The sequence below is a fragment of the Pantherophis guttatus genome, chromosome 4 (genome assembly GCF_059756535.1).
Source record: "Pantherophis guttatus breed Tessera chromosome 4, ASM5975653v1, whole genome shotgun sequence".
In the NCBI taxonomy this organism is placed as follows: Eukaryota; Metazoa; Chordata; class Lepidosauria; order Squamata; family Colubridae; genus Pantherophis; species Pantherophis guttatus.
Window position 1 is genome coordinate 5,305,501 of NC_142066.1, and position 18,817 is coordinate 5,324,317.

The 18,817-nt window shown below is 47.1% G+C and overlaps 1 protein-coding gene across 1 annotated transcript in view; it reads left to right on the top strand.

Moving 5' to 3' along the window:
* The window catches only part of C4H14orf93 (chromosome 4 C14orf93 homolog), a 33,665-nt gene extending 15,101 nt beyond the window's left edge, over positions 1–18,564 (top strand). The window contains exons 6-7 of the mRNA XM_087891699.1: positions 725–837; positions 16,497–18,564. Coding sequence (XP_087747825.1) covers positions 725–837; positions 16,497–16,898 — 515 coding nt within the window. The 3' untranslated portion in view covers positions 16,899–18,564. The remainder of the gene's footprint in view (positions 1–724; positions 838–16,496) is intronic.
* The last annotated feature ends 253 nt before the right edge of the window (positions 18,565–18,817 follow it).

Genomic DNA, 18,817 nt, shown 5'->3' on the forward strand with positions numbered 1-18,817 from the left:
TTTTCAATGCTAGAATGTACAGGTACTCCTCATTTTACGATGCTTCGTTTAGTGACTGTTGGAAGTTACAACGGCACTGAAAAAACAGGACCGTTTTTCACACCATTGCAATATCCCCAACGATCACCTGATCAAAATTCAGATTCTTGGCAACCGGTTCTGATTTATGACGGGTTGCAGAGTCCCCGGGATCAGGTGATCCTCTTTTGCGGCCTTCCGACAAGCAACGTCAATGTTAAGCCGGATTTGTGGTGGTATTCAGCCGGTTTGGACCGGTTTGGGGGAACTGATAACGGAAATTGCGGATGGGTGGGCCTGCCCCGCCTCTATGCCTGGCCGAATTCACTTAATAACGGCAGTCAGTCACTTAACAACTGTGGCGTAAAATGGAGCAAAACCTCCCTGAACGCCTTGCTCACTTAGCAGTGGAAATCTGGGCCTGGAATCGTGGTCGTACGTCGAGGACTGCCTGCATTCCAAATTTATCCCCCTTGTCCCACTGAAAAAAAAAAAAAATAACATCTCTGTCCTTCGCTAAGCCGAAAATTTTCTTCGGCTTTAGCAATAGCTGCCGGCGTTTAGTCCGCAACTGATGGATGATATTTGAAATGTTGAATTGTGTACGCAGAAACGCATTTATAGCAGCCTCCAGCTATTCTAGCCCCTAATTCTGGATTGCTGATTTCTGCACACTTGTGCCCAGACAACATTTTCTCCTCTTTAGGTGCTTGCGTGGCCTACTTTCTGACCAAGCGACGCGAATATCGGAATTCTCTCAATCCTTTCAAAGGGCTTAAGGAGAAAGAGGAGAAGAAATTACGCAGCAGGAGGTATCGGGTAAGCCTTGGCAATTCCACATGTTTTGGGTATGTCGTCTCGTGTAAAGAAGGACTTGGGGTGTGTGTGTGTGACATGATAGCAGTTTTCCAATATTTGAGGGGGCTGCCCCAAAGAAGAGGGGAGAATTTTCCACCTGTTCTTCAAAGCACCTGAAGGAGAAGAAGCAACGGATGGAAACTAATCAAGGAGAGAAGCAACCCAGAAATTAAGGAGAAATTTCATGAAAGAACAATTAATCCGTGGTTAATTCAGTCGTTGTGGGTTCTCCATCATTGGAGGTTTTTTTTAAGAAAGACATTGGAGAACAATTTGTCTGAAATGGCATAAGGTGTTTGAGTAGGGGGTTGGACTAGAAGACCTCCAAGGTCCCTTCCAACTCTCTTATTTTATTATTTTTGTTCACCTCTAAGCCTTTTTACACATATATATTATATCCAGTTCTGGTCATCAGCAGTGGTAGGTTCCTCCCGGTTCGGCCCGGTTCGGCCGAGGATCTGAAACGCTCTTAGGGTCTCCTGCTTGAGCCGGGGGTTGGACTAGAAGACCTCTAAGGTCCCTTCCAGCTCCATTCTGATTGAATTTCTGTTGCTGAGCATGGGAATTGTTGCAAGTGACTTTTGCCTCATTTTACAACCTCTCTTGCCACAGTCGCCGAGTGATTGTTAGGGTAGTAACCCGGTTGTTAAGCGAACCTGGCTTTCCCCGCTGACTTTCTTTGTCAGGAGGGCGCCAAAGGGAATCATGTGACCACAGGACACCTGCAACGGTCATAAATACGAAGCACTTGAATTTTGATGCCGTGATCACAGGAACGCCACAAAAGTTTGTGGACAATGGGCCTAAGTCACTTGCTTTCAGTGCCATTGTAACTTTGAACCAGTGGTGGTATTTGGCTAGTTCTATACGGTTCAGACAAACTGGTAGTGGTGGCGGAGGGAGGCTCCACGTAATCACGTCCCATTTTTTACGATCTGCGTATACAGCACGCTCACCAGTGGTGGGTTCCTCCTGGTTCGGCCCGGTTCCGCTGAGCTGGTAGCAGTGACGATATGACGTCATCGAAACAATTCTGCCCCCTGCCCCCCACCCCCCCGCGTTATTCTTACCTTTTATTTGGCCCCACCCCAATCTATTGCTGCCTCCTGAGTCCCAGCTGATCGTCTAGAAGGAAAAAAACTCTTGCCGCGGGGCTTCAAAGGGCCGCCCTACAGCTGATCAGTGGTAAAAGGCAGTTTGGTGGTAGACCGGTGCCTCCAAAAATAAATGAGTAGACTGGTACAGCTCTGCAAGCAGTTAAAAGCCTGGTAGACCAGTACCGCTGCTAAATCCTAAAGAATTGTCACATGACCATCAAACCATGCCCACAAAATAAGCCACGCCCACAGAACCAGTAGTAAAAAATTTTAGAACCCATCCCTGGTCATCACACTATAAAAAAAATGTTGAGACTCTGGGAAGAGTGCAGAGAAGAGCAACCAAGATGATTAGGAGCAGCGGTGGCTTTCAGATATGGTTACCGCCGGTTCGTCACACGCTCGATTCGCGTGCACAGCTTCCGCGCATACGCCCAGCCTCGAAAACGTGGCTAAATAGGACATCATAGCGACAGGGCAGGTGGGCAGGCCGGTTCGGGATAAATACCAGCTCTGATTAGGAGACTGGTGGCTAAAACATATGAAGAATAGTTGCAAGAACTGAGTTTAATCTAATGAAGAGACAGACTAGGGGTGACATGATAGCAGCGTTCCAATATTTGAAGGGCTTCTACAAAGACGAGGGGGGTCAACCTATTCTCCAAAGCACCAAAAATATAAAAAAAAACAAGACAAGGAACAATGGATGGAAACTAAGCGAGGAGAGAAGCAACCTGGAACGAAGGAGAAATTTCATGAAAGAACAATTAATCAGTGGTTAATTCGGAAGTTGTGGGTTCTCTATCACGGGAGATTTTTTAAGAAGACATTGGAGAACACTTTATCTGAAATGGCATCAGGCTGTTCTGTCCCCGTCCCACACGCACACACACCAACAGATGTCCAAGAGTTAAAAACCAAACCAGCCGACAAAATCCTTTTCCTTATGATAACGGAACTTGGCAGCAACCTAGTGGCTGCCTGCCAAGAGTTTATTACTCACGAAGGGAAGAGATAACTTCTCTCCGCTTCTGGTACATCAAAGTAAAATGTTCAATAATTACAAAGTAACTTAAGTCCAAATATAATCCAGCAAAGTCTATAGCAAAAGTCCGGCAATGCAGAATGGCGTGGAAGCTTTCAGCTTTGTTTGTCACAAGGTTTGACTGGCTACCACGCTCCCTTTTATACCCTGTGGGATGTGGTCCAGTGACTCAGCCTAATCTCGGGCACGCCTTTTCTTCTGTTGCGTGCGCTTATCTCTGCGACGTTGTCGAGGATTCAGCCAAGACTCATTACTCTCATCACTGTCCACCTGTGGCTGCGTGGACGTGCTTGGCCCCGGCCCTATCTCTTGCCCTTTGGCGGACACCGAAGGCATTGCCAGAGAGGAGGGTCCTGGAGAGGGAGGCCTTGCCAACTCCTCTCCTTCACTCTCGGAGTCCTCTCCTGCCGATGACACAGGGTCAGATAACGGAGCCACAACACAGGCCCTCAGTTTGAATAGGGGGTTGGACTAGAAGACCTCCAAGGTCCCTTGCGACTCTGTTATTCCATTATTTTTATTCATCTCTATTCTATTATTCTGTTATTCCATTATCTTTATTCCCCCTAAGCCTTTTTACACATATATCGCACCCAGTTCTGGTCACCACAATATAAAAAAAGATGTTGAGACTCTGGAAAGAATGAAGAGAAGAACAAAAAGGATGATTAGGGGACTGGAGGTTAAAACATACGAAAAACAGTTGCAGGAATTGGACAGATCTAGTTTAAGGAAAAGAAGGACTGGGGGGAATGATCATAATCATAAGTTTATTTGTCAAGCATATATAAGATAACAGGTAAAAGTATAAACATAATTTGAATACATGAACAGAGTAAGTAAAAAGGAATATTAGGACAGGGACGTTAGGCACGCGGGTCCACTTATACACGCCCCTTACAGACCTCTTAGGAATGGGGTGAGGTCAACAGTAGACAGTTTAAGGTTAAAGTTTGGGGGTTTGGGGAAGAAACTACAGAGTCAGGTAGAGCATTCCAGGCATTGACCACTCTGTTACTGAAGTCGTATTTTCTGCAATCGAGTTTGGAACGATTTACCTTGAGTTTTTTGGGCCCCAAAAGCCCCCAAAACGGCCCAGTAAATGCCTTGGAAAACAGCCCCAAAACGACCCGGAAAACGACAGGGTTTTTTTGCCATTTTTCGGGACATTTTCAGGCCGTTTTTCGGGCTGTTTTTTATCTGAAAAATGGCCCGGAAAACGACTGGAAAAATGGCCCCAAAACTCCCCCAAAAACTCCCTGGTTTTCGGCCATTTTTTGGGCCATTTTCAGGCCATTTTTTAGCACTCCAGCACCCGTGAAGACTAGCTGACTGGCGTGCGCATGCTTGTTTTTTGGCCGTTTGGGGGGCCAGTTTCGGACCGTTTTCAGGCTGCTTTTTGGGCCATTTTCAGGCCGTTTTTCTGGGGTTTTTTGGCCTGAAGAATGGTCCAGAAAATGCCCCCCAAAATGGCTCCAAAATAGCCCAGAAAACACCTCAGAAAACGGCCCCAAAACGGCCCCGAAAACGGCAGTTTTTTTGGCCATTTTTCGGGGTGTTTTCCGGCGCTCCGGTGCCCGCGAAGACCAGCTGGCATGCGTGCTAGAAACCAGAAGAGCAACTGGCGATGGCGCACATGCCCACAGAGAGGGCTCTGCATGCCACCTCTGGCACGCGTGCCATCACAGATATAGGGGAATTCTCCTAGACTCCATAAAATGTTGGACTCTTTTTCAACTCCAGCCTTAACCGTATTTATTTTCAAATGCAAACTTCTATTTTTACGACCTCTCTTTAATTGTATTTACCGAACTGTTGGCTCCATTATCTGCCAGGGCTGATATACAATGAGGCTGGCAGTCTATCAACATTACGGTGAGATTAAGCCTCACTGGATTTAATTTAGATTTAAGTTTTAGTCACTCCCCTTTGCAGTTAATCGCAGCGTAAACATGCAAGTAATCCTCGACTTACGACAGTTCATTTAGCAACCGTTCCAAATTACAATGGCCTAGAACCATTTTTCACACTTACGACCCTCGCTGCATCCCCGTGGTAGCACGATCCCCTTTTGCAACCTTCTGACAAGGAAGCCAGATTCACTTAATGACCCTGTGACTAACTTCACAAATGCAGTGATCCACTTAACACCGCAGTCGTAAAACGGGTCAAAACTCACCTAACAAATGTTTCACTTAGCAACGTCAATAAAGAGGAATGGTGTCATGTCGTATCGCACCAGGGGCCGATCAAAACTGTGCAATAAAACGAGACCAAGGGGGTCTCCCAACTTGGCAACTTTAAGGCCTGTGGACTTCAACTCCCAGAATTCCCTGCTGCCTGAGGAATTCTGGGAATTGGAGTCCAGGCGACATAAAGTAGCCAAAGTTGAGAAACATGGCCTAGCCCCGTGATGGCGCATCTATCACACGTGGAGCCATATCTGTGGGCACGCATGCGTGCTCCGGCCAGCTGATTTTCAGGCCTTCCGCAGCCACTGGAAGTCAGGAAAAGGGCTGTTTCCGGCCTCCGGAGGGCCTCCGGGGGTGGGGTGGGGCGACCGTTTTCACCATATTGTAATGCTCTCTACATGGGGCTCCCCTTGAAGAGCACTCGGAGGCTCCAGCTGGTCGAGAATGCGGCCGCGCAGGTGGTTATTTATTTATTTATTTATTTATATATATTTTTATACCGCCCTTCTCCCGCAGGACTCAGGGCGGTGCACAGCCAAAATAAAACATAGTATACAAAATTTAAAAACAATTTAAAAACAATTAAATAATTTTGGCCCAAATAATTTAAAACAACCCAATTAAAACCGAATCAATTAAAACTGAGAGGATGGGATCAAGCCAGCCCGGCTAGATGGAATAAGTGTGTTTTCAGGGCCCGACGAAAAGTCCGGAGGTCTGATATCGTGCGTATCTCAGGGGGTAGGTCATTCCAGAGGGTTGGTGCCACCACAGAGAAGGCTCTCCCCCTGGGAGTCGCCAGCCGGCACTGTCTGGCCGATGGCACCCTGAGGAGGCCCTCTCTGTGTGAGCGAACCGGTCGGTGGGAGGCTATTGGCGGCAGAAGGTGGTCTCGCAACCCGTTGTGCCCGCGTGATACCCCTCCTGCGCGAGCTGCACTGGCTCCCAGTGGTCTTCCGGGTGCGATTCAAGGTGTTGGTCACCACCTTTAAAGTGCTCCATGGCATAGGACCCGGGTACCTTCGAGACCGACTTCTGCCACAAACAGCCTCCCACCGGCCAGTTCGCTCCCACGGAGAGGGTCTCCTCAGGGTGCCATCTGCCAAGTTATGTCGGCTGGCGACACCCAGGGGGAGGGCCTTCTCTGTGGGAGCCCCTGCCCTGTGGAATGAACTGCCCCCGGGAATGCGCAAGATCTCCGACCTCCGTGTATTTCGCTGTGCCCTCAAGACCCTGCTGTTCCGCCAAGCCAGGCTATCAATTTAATGATTTTTAAATTGGGTTTTAAATTTTTGGGGTTTTAAATTTCAGCCGAATTATGTAATAATTTTAATTATTTTTGATCTTTGTGTTTTTAATAGGCTGTACATTGGCCTGAGTCCTTCGGGAGAAGGGCGGTATAGAAATAAAATTATTTATTTATTTATTTATTTATCTATCCATCCATCCATCCATCCATCCCCAGGCTCCAAAAAAGCCTCTGGAGCCTGGGGAGGGCGTAAAACGGGCCTACCATGCCCACCGTGCCATCGCATGCCAAAAACGGGAGGAGCGCGGGGGGCGAGCCGCATTGAATTATGGGTGTAGGCATGCACATGTGCGACACCGCCCCCCGCACGATCCCCGCTTTTGGCATGAGACGGCAAAAAAGGTTAGCCATCACTGGTGTAGATGCTTGAAGTCAATGGGATTTTGAGCTAATAATGATTGTTCTTTCTTAATCTAGTGGCTCTTCCATAGATAATTATCTATTTTGGATCCAGATCATTGCCGTTATCCATGCTTCCATGTAAACACGACAACAACAAGCTGCAGAGTCAAAAGAAAACCACAACGGTATCACATAAATTGTGATATCTCTGTAGAGATGGCCTAGCATTTTTTTTTCCTCCTTGTCTCCTCTCCTTACTGATACCGTGGAAAAAGTCTATTTTCATTTGGAGGTAAAGAAACCTAATTTAGTAGGGTCTTCCTGCCAATTTCAGCTTTTTTTCCCCACCCAATAATTCATTTATTATTATTATTATTATTATTTATTCAATTTATTTAACCCTCAGAATAGGATCATCCTCTTTTAACGACCCCATAATCCTTTTTGGGGTGGAGTCTGGGCAACTGAATGGAGCTGAGCGTTTGCTGGCCGGATGCCCTTCCTGTCACCAATGCCGAGTTTTTCTCCCCCCCCAGCAGATATATTCTCAGTGTGCCCAGAGAGAGAAATATCTGCCTCTACCTAGGATCGAACTCACAACCTCCTGATTGTGAGGCGAGAGCTCTACCTCTAGGCCACCGCACCACTCAACCTTTAGAATAGGATAATTTTGTAAAAAAGAATAATTCAACCGCCTCTTAATCATCCAATTCAGGGCCAGGAAGCAATAGCAGGCTTATAATACTTTTTATGTTGGAAAAAGAGCATAAAAATTCTAAAACGAACCTTTTACAAGACTAGACATGATTTAAGTTTTATCCTTTGCTTAAACAAGCAAGGTCTTTAATCGGAAAATGTCTCTGGGATCTTTTTTTACGGTTATCATCTTGTTAAGTTATGAATGGACGTCTCCGAGAAATAAATTTGATTTTTTTTTCCAGAGTTAATCTGCCTAAGATGACAGGCGAGAGGCTTCCGGCTTCTTAAAACAACCCCCGCTAAAAATATTATTTTCCCAAGCAGCAGCTCACCCTCCCGATTTGCTCCCAGAATTCCCTGCTGTCTGAGGAATTCTGGGAGTTGGAGTCTGGGAGCTGGAGTTGTGAGATGATCAAAATTCGGACGCTTGGCAAGGGGCTCGCATTTATGACGGTTGCAGTGTCCTGGGGTCATGGGATCAAAAGTTGTGACATTCTGACAAGCAACGTGAACGGCGTAGCCAGATTCACTTAACAACCGTGTTCCTAACTTGCAAAAATGGCAAGGATTCACTTAACAACGGTTAAGGCTCAATTCTGGTCGTACGTTGAGGGCTACCTGTATTGAATCTTAACGGCCCCTCCCAGATCAACACTTAACAACTACCTTGGTTCAATTGAGGTTGTAAATCGAGGAGTATCTGTATACAGGTAGCCCTTAACTTACAAGTGTTCACTTAATGACGATTCAAAGTTTGCTGGAAAAAGTGATTTATTGTTGTGACCTAGGCTTATTGAGTCATTAAAACACACAAGTAGTCCCAAAAAGCTCTTTTATTGCTATGTGAGTTAGGACCATTTTCTCACGCTTTCAGCATTCCCATGATCACATTCTCAAAATTCAGACGCTTGGAACTGACTCGTCTTTACGACGGTCGCAATGTCCCCGGGAATAACTTGATTCCCTTTTTACGACCTTCTGAGTAGCAAAGTCAAGGGGGAAGCCAGATTCACTTAACAACCGTGGTCCTCACTTAACAATGGCAGTGGCCGCTAGGGCCCGAAAAGTCATCAAACGGGGCAACACGTAAAAACCGTCTCGCTTAGCAACAGAAAGGTTGGGTTCAATTGGGGTTGTAAGTCGAAGGCGGTCTGTATATTTCATTTTAATTGCCCCCTCCCAGATCAGGAGGGTTTAATTCCCCAAAATGCTGGTAGACGGTCAGCAGAGAAAAACTCCCGAAACATGACAAACCCTCTGAAGCTAACTCAAAGATTCCTTTAATTAGGAGCGCCGGCAACCCCATCCAGCAAAAAGTTTCTCTCTCACCTCAGGCTAACAAATCCGTCCGTCTTTTTTTTTTTTTTTATAATACTTTATTGATTTTTAAAAAGTTTTTTTAAAAAGAAAACATCAAATCTCAGTTAACATCTGAGGTGTTGTGCGGTTACATATTTACATTATGTACATATCAAGTATCTTCAAATCTATCATTATTAGAGATAGACATATCCTTATAGTCTTGTTCTATTATTCCACCATTTGTACTACCTTTCCCATACTGCCTTAAATTTTGAATTCTCATCGTCTTTAAGAACACTAGTTAATTTTGCCATTTCTGCGCATTCTAGGATTTTATTTATTATTGTCATCTCTGGAGGGGTTTGTTTATCCTTCCAGTATTTTGCAAAAGTTATTCTGGCTGCTGTTATAACATGTATAATTAATTGTATCTTGTCCTTAGAGAGTCCGTCTCCCATCATTCCTAATAAAAAGATTTCGGGGGAAAGTTTTATATCTTCTTCCACTATTTCTCGTAGTCAAATTCGTATTTTTGTCCAAAACTTTTTTGTCTCCGGGCAGGACCACCACATATGAAAGAAGGTGCCGACCTCCTTTCCACATTTCCAACAAATTGCTGAGGCACTGGGAAATATTTTTGCTAGTCTAGCTGGGGCTAGATACCATCTGTGAAATATTTTATAGTGGTTCTCCCTGTAAATTGCTGATTTAGTAAGATTATAATTTCTATTCCAAGCCTCCTCCCAGTCATTGAAATTTAGTCTATAGCCAATATTTTTTTCCCTAAATGCTTAGTTGATTCCTAGCTATTCCTTCTGCTCTGTCCTCGTCTAATAAGAGGTTGTAAAATCTCGCTAGCATTTTCTTTTCAATCCCCAACATAATTTTATCCAAATTGTTGTACTTCGTCTCTATACCAAATTGATCCCTATCTTTTTGATATCTAGAGCTTATCTGCAGGTAGCTCCACCAGTCTAAATTGAAACCTTGATTACTTAGTATTTCTCGTGATCTAAGAATACCATTTTCATCTAATATATCTTTGTACGTGCCAAATTTCAAAATATCCCTTTTATTAGAGGTAGTCAAAGCCGCCATAATTGAGAGCCAAATCGGTACTTTCGTATAAAATCTTTGTCTAATTTCTTCCCAAGTTGGATTCATTCAAATAAAACGTTTGCAGCAGCCAGCTTGTTCTGCGGAGAGCAGAATCGTCCCACGCCGTCCGGAGTCTGGCAAGTTGAAAGGGAGCCGCGCCTGTTTCCTCCCCAGCAGCGATTCTCTGGGGGCTTGCAGGGGCTCAACCAGTGCCTTGCCTTCTCTCCTCCTGCAATCCTTCGGATTTTGGAGTTTTCAAGCCGCTTCTAGGTATCGAAGCGGCTCTACAGACAGCGGGGCTGGAGGTCCTTAAAAGGAGACCGTCTTCGCTGGCGGCGAACAAACCGGAAATCCCCATTTGGCCGCTTTCTGATAAACTTGCCAATCGGGTAATCCGAAGCCACCCATGCTTCTTTTCCCTTGCAGTGTTTTATATGCAATCCTTGCCTTCTTCCCTTCCCACAAAAAGTCTCGCACCTTCCTTTCCAGATCTAGGAAATATTTTTTATCAATGTTCACTGGAATAGTTTGAATTAGAAATATAATCTTGGGGAGAATATTCATTTTAATTGCTGAAATCTTACCTGTAAAGGACAGTTTTAACTTCTTCCATCTGTCTATGTCCTGCTTTATTTTTTGTAGTAATGGACTGTAATTGTAATTATCCTCTTTTAAGGAGGAATACCTTGCAGTAATCCATATTCCCAAATATTTTATTATTCATCTCCGCCCCCTGCCTTTTATCCCCAGAGCTAGGGTGGTACTTCGATAGCAGTGGTGGCTTTTCCATCTCAAGGACCACCCCAACGATGCCCTTGAAGTGATGTCCCGGTGTCTGGAGGCCGTGCGGATCTGGATAGGGAGGAACAGGCTCAGGCTCAACCCATCCAAGACCGAGTGGCTGTGGTTTCCAACGTCCCGATATAGACAGATGACACCATCGCTGACTATTGGGGGCGAATCACTGGCCCCCACGGAGAGGGCTCGCAACTTGGGGGTCCTCCTGGATTCACGGCTGTCTTTAGAAGAGCACTTGACGGCCGTGACCGGGAGGATTTTTCATCAGGTTCGCCTGATGCGCCAGTTGCGTCCCTTTCTAGATCGGGACTCCCTACACACAGTCACTCATGCCCTCGTCACCTCTCGTCTGGACTATTGTAATGCTCTCTACATGGGGCTCCCCTTGAGGAGCACGCGGAGGCTCCAGCTGGCGCAGAGTGCGGCCGCGTGGGTGGTTATGGGAGCAACATGGCACTCCCGTGTAACACCTCTCCTGCGCGAGCTGCACTGGCTCCCAGTGGTCTTCCCGGTGCGCTTCAAAGTTTTGGTTATCACCTTTAGAGCGCTCCATGGCTAAGGACCTGGTTATCTATGGGACCGCCTGCTACCACCAATAGCCTCCCACCGGCCAGTACGCTCCCATAGAGAGGGGCTCCTCCGGGTGCCATCGGCCAAACAATATCGACTGGCGGCCCCTAAGGGGAGAGCCTGGAATGAGCCTCGATCTGGAACGAGCTCCCCCTGGAGATACAGAGGATCCCGTATCTGCGCACCTTCCGCCGTGCTCTTAAGACCCTCTTATTTCAGCAAGCCGGCCTGGCCTAATTTTTCTCCCCTTTCTTTTAAATTTTAAATTTAAATTTAAATTTGTTTTAAATTTATTGGGATTTTAATTGTCGTGGGCCAAATTATTTAATTTGGTTTTAAATTGTTTTTAACTTTTGTATTTCTGTATTTTATCCTGTGCCTGTTCACCGCCCTGAGTCCTTCGGGAGTAGGGCGGTATACAAATTTAATAAAACCTAAACCTAAACCATAGATTTCCACTGCTCTCCTCTCCTCTGCGCATCCGCGCATCAGGCACTGGACCCAGCTGTTCCTCCTCTTCCTCATCAGCCACCTCATCAGCCACCTCCAGACCTGGGGGCTGTTGATTCTCCATCTGAGGGCTGACGGACGGCCCAGGCTCCGCCTCTCTCTCTCTCTCTCTCTGCCAGCTCCATTTCCTCTTCCCCCTCGGAGCTCTCAGGTTGCCTTGACGCGGACCCTGACTCCCACCCTCGTCGGATTCGGCTGCTGGAGGGGACGGCGGCCAACAGGCCACAACAACAACAACAACAACAAAAATTGGGATGACAGCCTGCGATTTGTCTGCAATCCACCGGTTTTCCAATAGCGTTCGGCAAAGCCAGAGCTCGCTTTGGCTTTCCAACGGCGGAAAAATTGAGCTGGTCGTTGTGATCGATGGAAGCTTCCCTCACCCAAGACCGCCCTCCCCTCCCCAGCAGCAGCAGCTGCGGAGTGGGGTGGGGGGGGCTGGCAAAGGGAACCCGCCAGCTTCAAACCCTCTCACCCTTCCACCTGCCAAGAAGCTTTTGAATTAGTCACGGTCATCCGATCCGCGAAGCCGCCTGGGTTTCTGACACATTGACAGGGGATTGCTTCCCGGAACCCACTCTGCCAAATGTGGGGCAGGGAGCCGAGCCTTGCACGCATGCAAAGAAAATGCAGGTAGTCGACTTACAACTGTTCATTTAGTGACCGTTGAAAGTAGAGGTGGTATTCACTTACCTTTGCTACCGGTTCGCGAATGTGAGCACCAGGGGTGGGTTCTAAATTTTTTTACTGCCGGTTCTGTGGGCATGGCTTATTTTGTGGGCGTGGCTTGATGGTCATGTGACAATTCTTTAGGATTTAGCAGAGGTACTGGTCTACCAGGCTTTTAACTGCTTGCAGAGCTGTACCGGTCTACTCATTTGTTTTTGGAGGCACTGGTCTACCCATTTATTTTTGCAGGCACCGGTCTACTCATTTGTTTTTGGAGGCACTGGTCTACCCATTTATTTTTGTAGGCACCGGTCTACTCATTTGTTTTTGGAGGCACCGGTCTACCACCAAACTGCCTTTTACCACTGATCAGCTGTAGGGCGGCCCTTTGAAGCCCCGCGGCAAGAGTTTGAACAGTTTTTTTCCTTCTAGAGGATCAGCTGGGACTCAGGAGGCAGCAATAGATTGGGGGTGGGGCCAAATAAAAGGTAAGAATAACGCGGGGGGGGCGGGGGGCAGAATTGGTTCGATGACGTCATATCGTCACCACTACCAGCTCAGCCGAACCGGGCCAAACCAGGAGGAACCCACCACTGGTGAGCGCGCTGTATACGCAGATCGTAAAAAATGGGACGTGATTACATGGAACCTCCCTCCGCCACCACTACCGGTTTGTCTGAACCGTATAGAACTAGCCAAATACCACCACTGGTTCAAAGTTACAATGGCACTGAAAGCAAGTGACTTAGGCCCATTTTCCGCAAACCTTTGCGGCGTTCCTGTGATCACGGCATCAAAATTCAAGTGCTTCGTATTTATGACTGTTGCAGGTGTCCCGTGGTCATGCGATTCCCTTTGGCGCCCTCCTGTCAGCGGGGAAAGCCAGGTTCGCTTAACAACCAGGTTACTACCCTAACAATCACTCGGCGATCGTGGCAAGAGAGGTCGTAAAACGAGGCAAAAGTCACTTGTAACGATTCTCATGCTCAGCAACGGAAATTCAATCGGAACGGAGCTGGAAGGGATCTTAGAGGTCTTCTAGTCCAACCCCCGGCTCAAGCAGGAGACCCTAAGAGCATTTCAGACCCTTGGTGGCTCATTTGTGGTCCTAAGTCCAGGATCGCTTGGAAAGAGAGGTGGACGGACAGGTGTGCAACGGGCAGGGGCAGGGGCAGGGGTGATAATCTGGGAAGGGAATAGAAGAGAATAACAGAATTTGGAAGGGACCTTGGAGGTCTTCTAGTCTTTTAGTTACAAATTCGATTTCATTGAGGGCCGCATCAGGGTTGTGTTTGACCTCGAGGCGGTCGGGGAGTGGGCAGGGGGACATGGCCAGCATGACATCACTTGGGGAGGGTGCCCCTGTGGTGCAGTGGTAGTATTCACTTACTTTCCCTACATTTTCACAAATGTGAGCGCATGCGCGCCCCGTCCACACATGCGCCCAGCCTTCCGCATATGCACCCGCCCTCAAAACCGTGCCTCAATAGGATGGCATAGAGCCCGCAATTTCCGCTACCGGTTCGGGCGAACCTGTCTAAACCGGCTGAATAAATCTTTACCTGGTTTCGGGATTAAGGATATAATTGTTCTATTCCAGGACATGGGAATATCACCCTCCATGTAATATCTTATTATACAATTTCTGTAGTTTTGGGATCAAAGTTTCTTCAAACTCTTTATAAAATTCTGCCGGTAACCTATCCTCTGCCAGCGAAAACAGAGCTTGGGAAGGCGGCACCCGGTCCTTCCAAGTTCCATTTTCACTGGGAGAGGAAGCTGCGGGTTGGCCCTTCGCTATTTCGAGGGCGGCGCCGTGAGCCAGATCTAAGCAACCTATAGGCCGGATTTGGCCCGTGGGCCTTGAGTTTGAGACTCTTGCCCTATACCTGTTATGTACTGAGCAGGTTCCCTAGGTTGTGCCCCCTATTGGAACGGATAATAGGGTAATGCTTTGTGATTGGTTAACCACGCTGACAGCCGGTATATAAGAGCTGTCAGCGATTATTCGAGTTGAGTTCTGAGTTCTGAGGAGATCGTTCAGAGTCAATAAAGTTAATAAAGAAGTTACCTCAGAGGTTAATGTCGTGTGAAGAGACTATTTGTCAGTATTTATTAATACCACTTCAGTCAAATGATTATCCAACCTCTTCTTAAAAACTTCCAGTGTTGGAGCACTCACAACTTCTGGTGGCAAGTTGTTCCACTGATTCATTGTTCTCTCCGTCAGGAAATTTCTCCTTAGTTCTAGGTTGCTTCTCTCCTTGATTAGTTTCCATCCATTGCTTCTTGTCCTGATTTCTGGTGCTTTGGGGAATAGCTTGATTCCCTCTCCTTTGTGGCAGCCCCTGAGATATTGGAACACTGCTATCATGTCACCCCAATCCTTCTTTTCATCAAAATCGACGTAATCAGTTCCTGCAACCGTTCGTCATATGTTTTAGCCTCCAGTCCCCTAATCATCTTTATTGCTCTTCTCTGCACTCTTTTCTAGAGTCTCCACATCTTTTTTACATAGTGGCGACCAAAACTGGATGCAATATTCCAAGTGTGGCCTTACCAAGGCATTATAAAGTGGTATTAACACTTCACATGATCTTGATTCTATCCCTCTGTTTATGCAGCCTAGAACTGTGTTGGCTTTTTTGGCAGCTGCCGCACACGGCTGGCTCCTCTTTTAGTGTCCCCAAGGTGGTTTTTCAGGAGGCAACTGGACTTCCTTGTTGTTGTTTTTTTCTTTTGAAGACCAGGAGCACTACTCAGGTAACCCTGAGGACACAGATAAACCTCCAAGTGCTTCAACGACCCTCTAAAAAGGATGCAAATGAACAGCTGTCTGCAAGGAATATCAATCCTTCCATTCCTCACCATCCTGTCAGAGCCGAAGAAGCTTCTTGGATGAGAAGCGAAACGTCTTCAAAAGAAAAAACAAGGAAGTCCAGTTGCCTCTTGAAAAACCACCTTTGGGGCAAACGTGACCTGGATGACTGAGACTCTCTACAGACTTTTTCCTCCTATTTAAGCGATTGTCCACTAGGTCTCCAAGATCCTCCTCACAGTTACTACTAGTGAGCGAGGTAGCATGTCAAGGTAATAATTTAAGAGAGCTGACCAGCTGGAGCAACGATGGGAATGACTCCGCAGGATTTTTGGCTGTTATCCCTTTAAGAGCCTGTGTAATATGAGGAGGCCCTGCTCTGGTGGCTCAGCAGACTAATTAACATCCACTTATATCTGCTGCCTGCAATTACTGCAAGTTCAAATCTCACCAGGCTCAAAGTTGACTCATGCTTCCATCCTTTCTAAGGTAGGCAAAATGAGGACCCAGATTATGGGGGCAATAAGCTGACTTTGTATAAATATACAAAAGTATGAAGGCTATTGCTTAACGCATTTATTTTATTTTATTTCCAATTTATATACCGCCCTTCTCCCTGAGGACTCAGGGCGGTGTACAGCCAGAATTAAGAACATGAAATACAAATATTAAAAACAATTAATATATATATAAATTTGGCCCCAAAATTAAAACTCACAAACCAATTAAAACATTTAAAAATTTCTTCTTAAGCCAGCCCGGCTTGCTGGAAAAAAGTAGGTTTTAAGGGCACGGTGGAAGGCACTGAGGTCTTGGATGAGTCTCCGGAGAAGGGCAGAGAAGGGCGGCATATAAATCAAATTAAAAATAAAATAAAATAAATAAAAATAGAGCGTTCGCAGTTCGTGGAGTTTCTTCCCTGCTGTAATTGCTGTTTGTTTAGATACTGCTTGTAGCACGTGTATGTATAGTATCCCTATATTCCTAGTGTAGATAAAGACCACTATTTGATACAAACCACTGTCGGTTGTTCTTGCTTCTCGGTTGTTACACGTGATAGATCTGCGCAAACTCTTGACATAACACCTCTACTGTACCTGTGCATTTTGTTTTTCTTGCCGAAATAAATCGGAATCTCCTCTTTTTTTTCTTTTTTTCCTCCCTTTCCAAGCTTTTCGCCAACCGTTCGGGGGTGGCCCAGTTGTTGGGCTCGGAAGAGCAACGATTGTGGCGAGGGGTCACCGAAGAACTGATGTCGGATGAGGAAGACAGCGCCCGCGAAGCCGGCGTGTGGGTGGCGCGACCGCCCCGCTTCCGAGCGACGCCTCTCAGCCAGCTCTGCTACCGTCTGGATGCCAACTCCAAGCACGGCACCAAAGCCAATCGGGTCTACGGGCCGCCTTCCGAACGCCTCCCCTCTGCCGAAGTCCAGCTTCTGCCCCCGCAGCTCTACAACCCCCACTTCCAGGAGGAAGACCCCAAAACGGGCACCCTGGCCCACGTACCCACCCACAAAGCTTTCGATCCCGAGCTCAGCTCCTTTGTGGAGATCAAAGTAGAAAAGGACCAGTAAGGATTCTTTGGCTCCTTTGTACGACGGCCTGCTGAATAAAAAACACCAGGAAAGGAGCTGGGTTGTGTATAGGTAGTCCTCAACTTACAACTGTTCGTTTAGCGACCGTTCGAAGTTACATTGGCCCTGAAAAAAAAGTGACCCGCCTCCAAATTTTGATCAGCTGACTGTGGAGATGCCTACAGCAGTTTGATCTGTCCCCGTCCACACACACACACAAAGACAGCCAGCCGAGGGTTAAGGAAACACTTTGGAATGCACCCAGTTTCTTTATCTCCAACTTGGCAGCCTGCCAAGTGCCTTTATTTTCACAGAAAAACAGAAAGACAAATACTCAGCTTCCAAATGTCCGACAACAATAAATCTTTCTCTCCGCAGTTCCGAACGAGGCTTTAGTGACTATCCAAGGTTAGTTTTGTTCGTCACAAGGATCACTGACCACTACCCTCTATTATATAGTCTCTGGGGTGTGGTCCAGTGACTCAGTTCTAATCCCTAGCACGCCTCTTGAGCTGCTGCAATCGTTTATCACGCCTTCGGAGGCGTGCGTCCAGGAATGATGTTTCTCCGTCACTCTGATCCGAGCCACCTGTCTCCCTGCTAATCTCCTCTCCCTCGGCCGGCACCTGAGACAATGCCAGAGGGGAGGGGCCTGGAGAGGGAGGCCTGGCTGACTCCTCTTCCTCATGCTCGGAGCTTTCTTCCTCCGATGGGACAGGCTCAGAGGGCGGGGCCACAACACAGTTGTTAAGTGTGAAAAATGGTCGTCACTTTTTTTCAGTGACATCGTAACAGGGGTGAAATGCTCCCTGATTGGACCGGATCGCTCGATCCGGTAGTGATCTTGGCCGGTGATTCGGCGATCTGGTAGCGACGGCGGAGGGTAGCTCCATCCACCCGGCCGGGTGTCATTATTTCCTGGTTGTAACCAGGAAGTAATGTCTTTTTTACCTTCTACACATGCTCAGAAGATTTTGCACATGCGCAGAAGGTTTTTGGCATGCTCAGAAGATTTTGCACATGCACAGAAGGTCTGCCCACGCCTGTGATGCGCTTGCTTGCTTCCGAACCGGTAAAGAAGGTAAATAGATTTCACCCCTGCGTCGTAACTATGAATGGTCACTGAATGAGGTGTTGTTAAGTCGAGGACTCTCTGGGCGGGCGGTTAGTGACTGTTCAAAGTTACAATGGCCCCGAAAAAGGTCCCTCATGGCTCTTTTTCACATTTACGACCTGGGCAGGATCGCCGCGATCACCGGATTCAAAGATTCTGACGTTTGACAACTGGTTCAGACTTACGACGGTCGTTGCAGTCACGTGATCCCCTTTTGCGACCCTTCCGACGAGCAAAGTCAATGGGCAGGAAGCCAGATTCGCTTAACGACCGGGTGGCTAACTTAACCACGGCTGCGATTCACTTAACAAGAAAGGTCGTAAAACGGGGCCAAAGTCCCTTACCAAATGTCCCGCAGAGATTTTGGGCTCCATTGTGGTCGTAAACCCGGGGAATACCTATCTATTTGTGCCTCCTGAATGGTAGCTGTGACAGATTTTGGGCACCGATGGATGACCTCCGTCAACGAGTTGCAAATCCTTTTGGCCGCATTCCCATAGATCTCCGTTTTATTTGCAGAAAGATTAAATCAATTGTTTATAAGAGAAAAAAGGATCCGCTTAAAATCATTTCCGTGTTTCCGGCAATCAGACGGGTGTCTTGGTGAGCCCTGGCTGCCCCCTGGTGGTTCTTGTCAGTACTACAAACAGAGGAACGGTCCAAGTGTACAAAACGGGCTGTCCTTAACTTACGACGGTTCGTTTAGTGACCGTTCGAAGTTACAAGAGGCACAGAAAAAAGGACCGAGCGACAGCCGGCTTCCTCGCACTTACAACCGTCGCGGTCAGACGATTGAAAATTTGGG